Source organism: Periplaneta americana, chromosome 10, assembly GCF_040183065.1.
Source record: "Periplaneta americana isolate PAMFEO1 chromosome 10, P.americana_PAMFEO1_priV1, whole genome shotgun sequence".
Classification (NCBI taxonomy): Eukaryota; Metazoa; Arthropoda; class Insecta; order Blattodea; family Blattidae; genus Periplaneta; species Periplaneta americana.
In genome coordinates this window covers 2,123,350-2,137,745 of record NC_091126.1, presented here as the reverse complement: position 1 = coordinate 2,137,745, position 14,396 = coordinate 2,123,350, and the positions used below count along the sequence as shown (strand labels likewise).

General features: G+C 36.2%; 1 protein-coding gene across 3 annotated transcripts in view; it reads left to right on the top strand.

Moving 5' to 3' along the window:
• Positions 1-14,396, top strand: part of LOC138707380 (transmembrane protein 53) — a 64,639-nt gene that overhangs the window by 29,876 nt on the left and 20,367 nt on the right. For all 3 annotated transcript variants that reach the window (XM_069836711.1, XM_069836712.1, XM_069836713.1), the window contains one exon: positions 1,037-1,315. In XM_069836711.1, coding sequence (XP_069692812.1) covers positions 1,037-1,315 — 279 coding nt within the window. The remainder of the gene's footprint in view (positions 1-1,036; positions 1,316-14,396) is intronic.

Sequence of the window (14,396 nt, the reverse complement as noted above, 5' to 3'; positions counted from 1 at the left end):
TTCTCCACCGTCAGTCTCACAATCACTATTCCTATCCAATATGTCAGTGTCTACTTCTGATAATTCCCCGCAGTGTTTTTGTATTATAATGTCACGTAACATGCATGCAAATGGCTCATCCTCACTCCAATTACATCCTCATTATCTGGTGTGTAAGTTCGACGTACCTTTTCGCGCAGCAGGTAAACAATGTTCACAGGATTAATTGGCTTAAGCCTACTCATGTCTGCCGTTAGTACATGTACTTCACTACTGAACACCGTAATGGTCTCACTCATATTGTCTATGGCGCTAGTGGCCGCACACGTAGTTTTACAGATGAATGGCATTGATAGATATTCGAACAGGTACAACATTATATTTTAAACGCGTTTCCAGTCGATTTTAGCCGTTCGAACTAGGGTACTTCCCTTGTTAGTAAATATTTAGATTCTTTTTTTTTTTTTTCAGTTCCTTCACTATTGCAGTTTGTAGGCCTAGTGTGTATGCAAACAAGCAGTCTTGTTCTTGTAATTCAGTCAGATGTTGGCTTTCCATCTGATCATTTGACAGTATTTCAATTTACATTACACAAACACACATGAACAATCATACCAGTATTAATTGCTCTTCTACTTTCTAATGTGCCTCTGATTCTTTCTCTAGATCATCACTGTTTTCGAAATTTTACATTACAAAACCAACGTGAGGATGGTAACTGCATTACAGTATGCAACAAGTAAAATTTTGTGTTTTACAACCTATATTCTCACTCTAGAAATATGATATTTTTATGTTTTTGAATGTACAACGAGGGACATAACAGTTGAGTGACTCCACTGTGCATGCTCCAAGCTGAAAGTCTTCGGTCATATGCTTCACTTTTCTGTTTAAATATTACATATCTACACTGAGAAGGAATTAGACCATAGCCTCTTATGAACGGGCTGCAGATCTTGAAACATTTTCGCCCACTCAACAGTTATGCCCCTCAGTATTCATATTCATATTATAAATGGTAACAGATTAACAGATTGGAGGTGGTCTCCCATTACAGGTGAAAGGTGTGATATTTGACAGTGCTCCTGGTAAACGGAGACTAATGTCATTGTTTCGAGCAGTGACAGCAATTATAGGTGGACCTGCATTTGTTAATATCCCGGCTGCTATAGTAATCACTGGGTTCCTCATGTTGGTGTGGTTGTTTGAAGTGCTTGCACGATCCCTGAAGGAGAGAAAGCCACTCCAAACAGATCCAATAGATCTCGTTGAAGAGCCCTTCACTTGGCCGCAGCTGTTCCTGTATTCAACTACAGATAAGTTGATTCGTTATGAGGTAAGATTTCATACTACGGTTGATTATTTACCATACTTGCCATTAGATCTGAGATGTAGGAAGTTAATGACGTTGTACAAAATTTTGTCCAATATTCTTTTGAGTAGATTAACTCCATATGTAGATGGAATTATTGGGGATCATCAATGTGGTTTTAGGCGTAATAGATCGACTATTGACGAGATTTTTTTGTATTTGACAGATATTGGAGAAAAAAATGGCAGTATAAGGGTACAGTACATCAGCTATTATAAATTTCAAAAAGGCATATGACTCAGTTAAGAGACAAGTTTTATTCATCTTGATTACACAACTTTTAACACTGTATCACTTCGGAATATGTATGATAAGAACTTTCTTGTCTTAAATATTAATGTACCTTGTTAACATATCACCAGGGGCGTATTTTGCGGACTACCGGGGCTACCGGCGGTAGCCCAAGGAAATTACAAAAGAAAAAGTTTATAATATAACATAATGTAATAATTTTGTGTTATTAGTTTTACCATAGTAATGAAAATTAAAGTAATTGTTAGATTTATATGCGCTCTCTGCTCTCGAAAAGAAACAAGTTGTCAAGGCGGCATCGCTGGAGAAACCGCTTGCTACGTGAGGTAGCCTGTGACCGTACCGCGCACGCTGTTCCGTCGCACAACTGCCCGTCCCCCCCGCTCCCTTTCGTTACCATCGTGCAGTGTAGGCAGGTGAGTTGCCGCTCTCGTGATCGATTTCTTCGCAGGCGCGAAGCAGCAATACGCTTAGTACGCTAGCAATTGAATGTGATTGTGTTCTTGCAGTGCATTATTTTAAATCTGTGATTTGTTCGAGTGTCTAAGAGTTATATTAATTGTGAATTATTAAGTTTTTAATTTCCCAATTAAGTGATATTGTGAAAAATATGGCAGAACAAGTTTCTGGAGAGGTTTGTGTTGAAAATGACTGTGTAATAGAAGGTTTATTAAAAGTGCCTTTTAACCGTCGCACATAACAACGAGAAAGTTGAAATTGTGAAAATGGAAAGACCAACTCCTGAGTTAAATTTGTCCATGGACGTAAAAGAAAAACAGCGAGAGTACACACGCCATTTCACTTCAACATCATATGGTAAGCGGAATTGGTTGTGTGGTACTTCTAAACTGTCTAAACTATTTTGCTGGCCATGTTTGTTATTTAGCCGCGAAACTAATGTGTGGTCAAAAGAGGGGTTTTCTAATATGAACTCCCTTCGAACAGCAGTCCTAGAATATGAAAAAATCAAAAGCTCATATTTGTAGTAGCATGAACTTTGCAAACTTTGGGAAGACAAGAATTGATTTACAGCTAGATAAGCAAAAAGCTCTACACATCAACCAACACAATGCTCTCGTGAAAAAAAAAAATCGGGAGATTTTACTGCGTCTTATTAACGCAGTCTGCTTTCTAGGAAAACAAGAATTGGCTTTTCGGGGTCATAACGAGAGTGTGGAATCAGACAATATAGGAAATTATATTGAATATTTAAGTTCCTTAAGTGAATTTGACCATTTACTGGCCAATCATCTTGAGAGTTCAACAGTATTTCGTGGTACTTCTCTCGCAATTCAGAATGACTTAATATTTGCTATAAGTGGGGTTATGATAAAGAACATAAAACCTTTTGTGGCCATTGTTGTTGATGAAACAAGTTACTGCTCTAATCAGAGTCAATTGTCCACTGTTTTAAGATACGTCGACAGTACCGCCAATGTTCAAGAACGGTTTATAGGATTCACAAATGTCAGTTCGGACAAAACTGCTGCTTCTTTGTTTCAGCATGTGGAAGGTGTTATAGCAGAATACAATGTCGGCAATAAGTTAATTGCACAGACATACGATGGTGCTTCAGTTATGGCGGGAAATATTAATGGCTTAAAAACAAAAGTTCAAGAAAAGTATCCTCAAGCACTATTTGTCCATTGTTACAGCCATGTTCTCAATTTAGTTTTGCAACAAACTACTTCATCCATTCCAGAATGCCGCATTTTTTTCAAAACACTGTCGGGTTTAGCTGCATTTTTCTCATCATCTCCTAAAAGATCAGAAAACTCAAGGAATTTATGAACAAGAAACTCCCAAAAGTAGCACCAACTAGATTGAATTTTACATCTCGGCTTGTAAATACAGTAAAGGAATACAGAGAAAAACGGACTGCTTTCTTTAAAAATATCATTTGTAATGACTCTGAAGAAAACTGGGATGATGCTGTAAATGTGCAGGCTCAAGGATATTTGAATTTTTTCACACAGTTTCAGAATATATTTCTTCTTGAAGTCTATGCTAGAGTGTTCGCACATACAGATGTGCTCTACAATATTCTTCAGACAAAAAGTCTAGACATAGCATACTACTTGCAAGAGGTATCAAAGTTAAAAAAAAATATTATATCCGAGTTCAGACGTAGTGGGTTTCCGTCCATATGGAGTAATATGGAAAATGAAAATTCTTCAGCCAATACAATGGAACCACCATTAAAGCAAAGAAAAGGAGATGATGAATTGAAATACAGGCAGCTGTACTACAGCATACTAGATCGTATGCACATGGAAATTACTGACAGATTTTCTGATTATGGAAAGCTTCAGTTCACACATCTTCTAGATTCTCAAAAATTTTCTGCTTATAGAGAAAACTTCCCTATTGAGGCACTAAACAAATTATTTCAGTCCTATAACAGTCACTTTGATCAAGTACGTTTGAAAAATGAATTAAGTGTAATATATTCAGCAGAAGTCTTTGATTTTTCGAACAAACCTATCCATGAAATATTATCTGCCATATATGAAAACCAGCTGAACCAAGTTATTCCTGAAGTCCTTAAATTGGCAACATTAATTGTGACAATACCAGCTACGTGAGCATCGGTAGAAAGAACATTTTCTGCGTTGAAGAGAATAAAATCCTACTGTAGATCAACTCATACACAAGAACGTTTATCCAGCTTGGCACTAATATCCATTGAAAAGTCAATTCTACAGAAACTTTGCAAGTGGCCCAACTGTAATTTCAAGGACGAAGTCATCAACGTATTTTCGTCCCAATGAAGACGTCTGGAATTCACATAAATATGTAAGGAATTTTATTATAGGGTTTTTAAAATATATTTTGTGTAATAATAGGGTCAGTGGTAGCCCAAACCCTTTAACCAGTATACGCCACTGCATATCACATCATACCCAGCACAAAAGACAAAAACCACAGCACAAACAACATACATAAAAAACAACATTAAACACCTACACTACACAAAAAATCAACACAACACAAATGCATACAAACTACACTTACAATTAGCACACACTCTACACCACACAGAACTTGAAGAGGTAAGTAATAACTGAAATAAGCCAGAAAATCAAAAAAAGACACAACAATAAACTAGCTATACTAAAGACACAACAAACAACAACACACAACACGAAACACAAATTCCACCCAAGAATATTCAACACAACCAACATAACATCCAACCACAATGAAACCAAACTACTAGAAAAAGGATTAAGACACAACATACGCCAAACCAATACAGGTACAAAACAACAAACACAAAACATCATAAACATAGAAACAGCAATACAAAACACACAAAGTCAACATCAAGAATACATAAGACAAGACATAATAAGAAACATAAACAAAATAAACAAACCCACAACAAACACACAAGAACACAAAACAATAAACATCTTGCGGACAAAACAACAAGAACATAACCTAACTTTCATCAAAGCAGATAAAGGAAATTGCACTGTCATCCTACACAAACAAGACCTACACAACAAAACAGAAACATATTTCAAGGAAAACAACATCAAAGAACTCAAAAACGACCCCACCACACACTACCACAACATAGTAAAAACACAATAAACAAGAACAAACACATAATTCCAAACAACATGAAACAACAACTAAAACCAATCAAACCAGAAGCACCTAAACTAAACGCACTACCAAAAATACATAAAGAAAACATACGGTACCCATCAGACCATTAGTCAATCATCGAAATGCACCAACACACAAACTAGCCACATACATGGACAAAACCATAAGGAACAACATACAATTCGAAAAACAAACAACAATAAAAAACAACATAGACATAGTAAATAAAATAAAAGACAAACATATCCCACACAGTACAACATTAGCAACTTTCGACATAACTAACCTATACACACATACCCATAAAAGATACACCACAGATACTAGAACAGCTGCTCAAAAACAACAACACACCACAAGAACAAATCAAAGAAATCATCCACACCACAGACATCATCACAAAACAAAACTACTTCACATACAATAACAAATATTACACACAAACCGAAGGCCTACCCATGGGATCACCATTTCCAGCATACTAGCAGAAATATTCTTACACCACATAGAACAGACATACATACTAAACAAAGACAACAAACACGCAGACAACATCATATATTGGCACAGATACGGAGATGACATACTAATACTATACAAAGGAAACAAAAGACAGATCAAAACCTACATCAACACATAAACAAAATCAGTGGCGGCCGGTGAGACATTCTGGTGGTGGTGCCAAAAATGAAAAAAAGTTGTACGCAAATTACCCTAGTGAAATTAATAGCAGTTCACGTTTGCATTGTATTAAATAAAACACATTAATTAAACCAGCTATTTTACCAGGTGTACAGTTAATAATGTATCTAGTAACAGTTACAATAACATTTCCGAAACTAATAACGAAATTTACAGATACAGGCAATCAAAACTTTCACAGTATTGTTAGTCAAATACAAATAACTTTTATAACTAGTAAAATTACTAGCAAAAACACACGAGATAAACAATGGCATAGATAATAAACAAACACGTTTGCACTTTATTTAACAGGCCGATGAATCCAAGGCAGCGGCCTGAATAACACATGTTCATGTCCTGCACAGATCTCGTGTATCGTTAACAGAAGCATCAATACTATAGCAACATTGTAGCGATATTTAGTTGCCGCAAAATAAAACAAATATTACACAACATTAACAAACAGTTTTACATTATATGAAAAAATATTTATCTTTTTAAAAAGAACCATAACTATCTCTGCGTTCAATATAGCTAAATGGATAATAATTTACACATTCAAATCCAAGTTATGCGCATTAGTTTTGAATTGGCAAAATTACATTAACATTTGACGCGGAACTCTAAACTCATAGACAAATAACGTCTCCAACAACCCTGCCATCTAGCGAAATTACTGTGCTCTAGCGGGCGGAATATTAACTACTGAGTCAAATTGAATTCGGCTCAAAGTCTGCCATAAGAAACGCATATAAACTAGAAGCAGTAGCCTTTTGTACAGTGTTATATGGACGCAGGTAGTGCCTCAGCAAAGTGGCTCCAACGTTTGGAAAAACGCTGCAAGAGTGCGTCCGGATATGTGCGCGCTTGTTCAAATGAAATACGAATAAAATCTATAAACTATTACAACTGCTTTCTAGGATATTATTTTTGTTTCTTTCTTTCATTGGTGGTGCCATGGCACACTGGCACTACCCCAAAAGCCGCCCCTGAACAAAATACACCCAAAGCTACATTACACATTAGAAATTGAAAACAACAAATCCATAAATTTTCTAGACATCACAATAACAAAAGTAGACAACAAACACACATTCAAAGTATACAGAAAACCCACAACAACAACAACAACAACACACATACACAACACATCCAATCACCCCACACAACACAAACAAGCTGCATTCAGAACAATGGTACACAGACTACTCAACATACCAATGAACCAACAGGATTACAACGAAGAACTAAACACAATCAAATACATACCACAAGAAAACGGATACAACCCCAACATAATAGACAACATAATACGTAAGACAAAACAAAACCACAAAAAACAGAAGAATACAACACAAACACAAGAACACAAAAAATACATCACACTAACATACGAAAACAAAAACACACATAAAATTGCAACCTCATTCAAGAAATTAAACTACAACATCGCATACAGAACAAGTAACACTCTACAAAAACATCTCAACGCACAAACAAACAAATACAACCACACAGGCGTATACAAACTCAAATGTAACACCTGCAACAGCTTCTACATAGAACAGACAGGCAGATCATTTCAAACACATTACAAAGAACACATCACAGCCATAACAAAATTACAAAACACCTCTACATATGCAGAACACATCACAAATACCAACCACACCTACAAAGACATCAACACAGACATGGAAATACTGCACATCCAACCAAAAAGCCAGAAACTGAACACACTAGAACAATATGAAATATACAGACACACGAAAACACACCCCAACGATATTCTCAACACACAACTCAGTTTCAAAACACATACACTCTTTGACTCTACACTACGAACGCACCCACACAGGAAACAAGAGGTGCCAAGACCAACAACGACCAGTTCCGAAGATGACCGAAAATAGGTCGCAACATATTAACAAGGTGGGTTAATATTTAACATAAGAAAGTTCTTATCATACATATTCCGAAGAGAAGTTTTATGTAATATTCTTATTGAATTTGGTATTACCAAGAAGCTAGTTTGATTAATTAAAATGTGTCTCAGATGTTTCAATTCACTGTAGGCTGAAGCAGGAGGTGCACGTTTATTTTTTAACTTTGCTCTAGAATATGCCATTAGAAAAGTTCAGGAAAACAGAGAGGGCTTGGAATTGAATGGGATACATCAACTGCTTGTTTATGCAGATGACATGAATATATTAGGAGAAAATCCACAAACTATCAGGGAAAACACGGGAGTTTTACTTGAAGTAAATAGTGAAATAGGTTTGGAAGTAAATTCCGAAAAAACAAAGTATATGATTATGTCTCGTGACCAGAACATAGTACGAAATGGAAATGTAAAAATTCGACATTTATCCTTTGAAAAGATGGAAGAATTCAAGTATCTTGGAGCAGGAGTAATAAATAGAAATGACAATCGAGAGGAAATTAAACGCAGAATAGATATGGGAAATGAGAAGCTTTTGTCATTTAGTCTGCTTTAAAAAAAACTGAAATTTAGAATTTATAAAACAGTTGAGGACTACACGGCAAGAAGGATGAATAAACATTCGAGCACATGATGTTCCTTGCTTTTCTTGCGTGGAGAAAGGAGAGTTGTCCCCTCCTACTCTACTAGTAACCCGCAGCAAAGAGTTCGGAATGCATTATGTCTATGTTATTTAATGCATACAATTTACAATATTAATTAACTTAATAACTGTTAGAGTAATATAATCTGTAAGAGAAGAGAATGAATGGTCGGGTTAAAGAATAATACCAAATAAATTGTTATAATACAGCTAAATAGCTATTTAAATCAAGCCTTTAATGAGCATAAATTCTTAAGAGAAAAATATTAATATGCTCTCGGTTAGTGGTACTCACTAGAAATTAGAGGAGAGCCAAAAGTGAGAAATAATAATTTGGCGAGAGCTGCAATGGATTCATGGTATTGAAGCTTAGCAAAATGAGCGGATTTTTAATTATTGAATTATTTGTCCTATTATTATTATTATTATTATTATTATTATTATTATTATTATTATTATTATCATTATCATTATCAACATCATCATCACTTAAATATGAAGTAACAGAACTGACACATGGACCAAAGGAAGAACAATAATTGTATACATCTGAAGTCTGATTAGTTACTAATCAGCGACATATGCAATGGAGGGGGAAAGGAACTAGCTTCCCTACCCCATTATTTTCTGTCTTATCGATGTCACCTACTATGCGAAATTCCAACTTGTCTTCAGACAGTTGAATAAATATCAAGACATAATAACACATAGACATGACACCACGTGTCATTGTTGAGCACCTTCTCTGGCAGAAATGATGCAGGGTAACCAAAGTTTTCCAGTTGCACATTATTACAGAAACTAAAAAAAAAATTCTCAGAAAAAGAATAGTAATAGAGTAGTAGTATTAGTTCAAGAGCAGCAATAAATGTATTTGAGAGCTGCATATGGCCCGCGGACCGCATAATGGTCACTACTGCTCTAGGTGCTTTGCTTTGATACAATTAATGCATAATGTAATAAAGAGGCACTAGGTACAGTCATAAAAAATAAATTTACATATAAAAACAAAAGTTCATTGGCTGTTGAAATTAGAGGCTTACTTCCTCTTATGAGGGACGTTCTGAAATATTCCCTTGCAGCAGCTAACTTACATTATAGGAAGTATTCTTATGAGTAAGGGTGCTGAAATCTAACGACATGGAAGAAATACCAGTGTGTTTGAAAGCATTCATTTCCTTGCATGGGATCTCTTACAAGCTCGTTCAGGTACTACAGAACTCTTTAAAGTTTACATTCCCATCGCAACCTACGGAATAGACCTCATCTGGGAAAAGCTGAGCCTAAAAGACTTAATGACTCTGGAAGCAGTGAAGTCACGATTTCTGAAAGCCACCTTGGGTATCTCCAAATACACAAAGTCGAGGCTAGCATACGAACTCGCCAGGGAACCCTTCTTCATAGAAGACCTACGTATGAGGCTCCCATCTACTGAGAGCTCAAAGAAACTTCTTCACGAAAGGGAGAAAAAGAGAAGGGACATATGGTTGGATTTTTATACAACAGAAGCCATGACAAACAGATCCTGGGCCGACGCAAATCAAGATCTCCGACACCTAGTGAACTCAATAGCGGTGCATGGATACCACCACAAAATATGCAAGACCAAGTGCTTCCACGAACCCGGGAACAACTGTGTGTGTGAACTGTGCGAGCAACCGTGTGACCGATACCACGTAACCAAGTGCAAGGAACGAATGAAATCCCTGGTAGAATTCTGTGAAAAATAAACAAGGTGAACAGTTAGAGGGAAATCCTCGGTAGAACATTGAGAACAAATAATGTGAGCAACAGAGTGCTAAGTTCAATCTGTATCTTATGTAGCTTAACAACCTTATGCACGACTTGTGCGCATTTATTCTATTATTTAAAGTTTACAGGTATGCCACCTACAGGTCAAAGAGGAAAACATCATAATAATTACAACAAAAAACCTGATGATGTCTTCGAAAGTGTGCTCAACTACATTAAATCATTCAAGGGAAGGAAAAGCCATTATGTTCAGTCAAAGATGATGGAATATACCTTCCCAACAATCTCAACATTAAAAAAAAGTATGAAAATGAGGCTTATGAATACTAAAGAAAGATTTTCAACACCAGATTTAATATATCGTTTGGATATCCACGCCGTGACATTTGAAATACTCGTACATGTGACAAGTTTCAGGCTGATCTCAAAGTTTATGAAAATAAACTCTCTGATAACTTTGTGTCTTTTCTTCCTGCACGTGAACGTATAGGCTACTATACACTCGTAGGATGAATGACACTGTATTTGCTTTGTTTCTGCCTTCTAAGCTTCATACAACAACAGCTTATGACGCTGAATGTTCCGGCAACTCTATTCATCCTTTTTGCCGTGTACAGTTCAGTTATATTACCGGTTGTTCTGTATGGTTGTGAAACTTGGACTCTCACTTTGAGAGAGGAATAGACATTAAGAGTGTTCGAGAATAAGGTGCTCAGAAAAATATTTGGGGCTAAGAGAGATGAAGTTACAGGAGAATGGAGAAAGTTACACAACGCAGAACTAGACGCATTGTATTCTTCACGTAACATAATTAGGAATATTTAATCCAGACGTTTGAGTTGAGCAGGGCATGTAGCACATATGGGTGAATTCAGAAATGCGTATCGAGTGCTAGTTGGGAGACCTGAGGGAAAAGACCTTTAGGGAGGCCGAGACGTAGATGGAAGGATAATATTAAAATTGATTTGAGGGAAGTGGGATATGATGGTAGGAACTGGATTAATCTTGCTCAGGATAAGGACCGATGGCGGCTTATGTGAGGATGGCAATGAACCTTCGGGTTCTCTGAAAGCCATTTGTAAGTAAGTAAGGGTGTTGGATTTTAAGAAAAATAAGAATATTTAGCATGGCTTCTTGTAAAAGGGTAGTGATGCTGAGATGTCATTTTACTCTTTGAGCTCTATTTGAAGGAATTTTTTCAAACACAAAATGACTAAATGAGAGACATATGTATAAATAACAAAACACAAATAGGCTTGTCTCTGCCATTAGAATAAAATAGTAACTAAATTGACTTAAAATAAACAAAATTAACATTTAATTCTCAAGCTTTCTGTCTGCATAGCAACCACAGTGGCTGTGGGGATAGATGTCCAGTGATGACCTGCATGTTCTGCACCGAAGGACAAGTATAAACATATACTGGATTGCCACCCACCTTCTGTTTAGGAGATATATTCTGGTGGAATTTTTAGTTCCAACAGGGTAACATTCTCATTCACTGTTCTGACATGGTTCAAGAATGATTTGCAGGACAATACATCGATGTCATTCATTCCTGACCTCCTGTTTCGTCTCACCTGTGTTGGTAGCAGTGCGGAAATAATTAGGAAAATCATCAAACGACTTACACTGAACATCGCTGTTGAAGCCAGAACGTGAGGAGTCATGAGGCAGGAAGTTTGAGAATTAAATGTTAATTTTGTTTATTGCATAATTTGCACAATTTTGACTAAGGATGAAGACTGTTTATGCTGGAATTCAAGAAATACAATTATTTCAGTGCAAATGGTATATTTTATAATGTTGTGCCGTAGAACAAATTAGATGCAGGAGTCAATGCGATAACGTAAATTAATAATTAATGTAGCTGGAAATTTTTTAAAGTAAGTATATTAGGTATATATTATTTATTTTCGTTATTGAAGACTTTTGTTTTATTGTTTAATTGATATATTCAGCAGAATTTATTTAATCGACAAGCAAGATTTTTCGAAAAACTTTGAAACATGTGTACCTTATTACACACCAGTAGCTTAAGTAGTTGAAATGAAATGAATATACAAAGTATAAACCTATATGTGCAAGGTTATGCACATACTGGATGCAAAAGGAGAATCATTAAAGAAAGAGTTGTAAATGTGTATATGCTTACATCACAGTATGTATAAATAATTAACTTAAATATGACAACGAATACATAACAATAAGAACATTCATTTCTGGAAACCAGAATCTAAGACTTGCGCACAGATTCGCGGAACTGAAGCTCAGTATTAAACTAACTCAGCTATAGATCACATGGAAGTTGTGGAATGTCGACTGTTTCTGCTGTGTGAACCCAGCACCAGAATTTAGAAGTTGCAGCTAAAAGACTCTTACTATTTTCGGTATGACCCACTCACTGTACATATGCAGCTACAATGATAAACAGTGATTGAGTTAATAGTACCGGTATATGACTTCATCCGAGTGTATTTTACAAATTGTTTGTGGTGGAAGAAATGACTGAAACTGTTGCATAAAAATCAAGGAACATAAAAACCTGAACAAAGTACAAAGGAGATTTGTATCCTCGGTGTTTTTAATGTAATTGAAGATGTGATCGCAAAACTTGCTCAGTCCATTTGGCCATTTTTATGATTTATACATATATATGATTATGTTTGAGACCTCTATCATTATATTTTAAGTTTGTTTCGTTCCAAAACAACGCCAAACCTTGTCTAAAACTTTGTGTTATTGTGTATATCACTTGAAAACTTGCTCAGAGGATAATAAAACTAACCCAATGGACTTGGATCACACTCTTCAATTGAAGGAAGGAATCGAAGCATGGCATCGGAAGTAAAAACGAAGCTTTTGAGTGAAGGAACAATACAAATCTCCTACACACTGCCATTAAGCGTGCAATTCATTCTGCATTTCACTATTTCTATTTTTTTTGTCGGTGTTTTCCACATTAGAATGGTTTACGTCATACCACCACACGTGCTACTCCGTTGGACAGGCAGCAGACTTATTGCAGGGAAGTGATAGAATGATGATGAATGTGTAATGAGGATTGGAAATGAGTCGGGCTGTGGTACTATCAGAACATTCACCTAGAGGGACTTGTAAAACCGAGAAAAGCCCTCGGGATCAAACTCGAACCTCGTGTGCTTGTTGGTCTTGGATAGCAGTGCTAGTATGATCCTGCGAAATATGGCATGCATTGCAGAGTAGCCAACCTTACCGAAGTACCGCAACAGGTTTCCCAGATTAAAACTTACGTAATACATTATATTAATGAATTTAATATTTTAAAAAAATTGAACATCCCTAAATAAGATATCAATTCGACTATTCTCATGAGTTCGTCTCCCCTTGATACATGGCTGGTGATCCCCCAATGCGTACGTGCAAAGAGAGAGGGGAGAGGCATGCATTAAGTCAGCTAAAAATAAATGAAATCTATTACGTTGTGGTTACGTATTCAGTGCATGAATGTGTACACATTTTGAAAACGTAGCCTACATACGGAAAAAGAAAATGTGTGGCAGAACAAAGGAAAACTATAAACTTAAAAACAATACTAAATTTAGTGAATAGGTTTAGTGAAACAGGTTCTGTAAATGATATGATGTATCACACAAGCTGGGCAACACTTCCAGCAGCTATGGAGAGTGAATACTGAATATCATTAATATAACATAGTACACAATTCCCAACCCAGCAAAGCGCTGAGAGTTCATGGTTGCAAGCAGCAGCGGCAGCTTAGGTAGGAATGATACCGGTACTCCATGAAATATCAAAGTTTTTATTAAGAGTACGGGATAATACCACATCATCCTCTCCACGGTGTTTTGTTTGTATATTTCCCCTGCAAAACGTCTGGGACAGAGATATAATCCAATCAACCATGTATGGAGGTGTTTGCTAGCAAATGGGATAGGGTTGTTACAAGTCCCCACAGGTGTTATTTCCTCATCACGAGTTTGAAAAATGTCTTGGAATATAGCTGGCTATCTCAGTTTATAGTCAGGCACGCTAACCACTACACCAAGAAAGCGATCAGTTATATGCATGTGACAGACGGAAATATTGCTCATTATTTAATTTACATGAAATTGTTTGTTAAACAATAAAATAATACAATCCCGATATTAAATTGT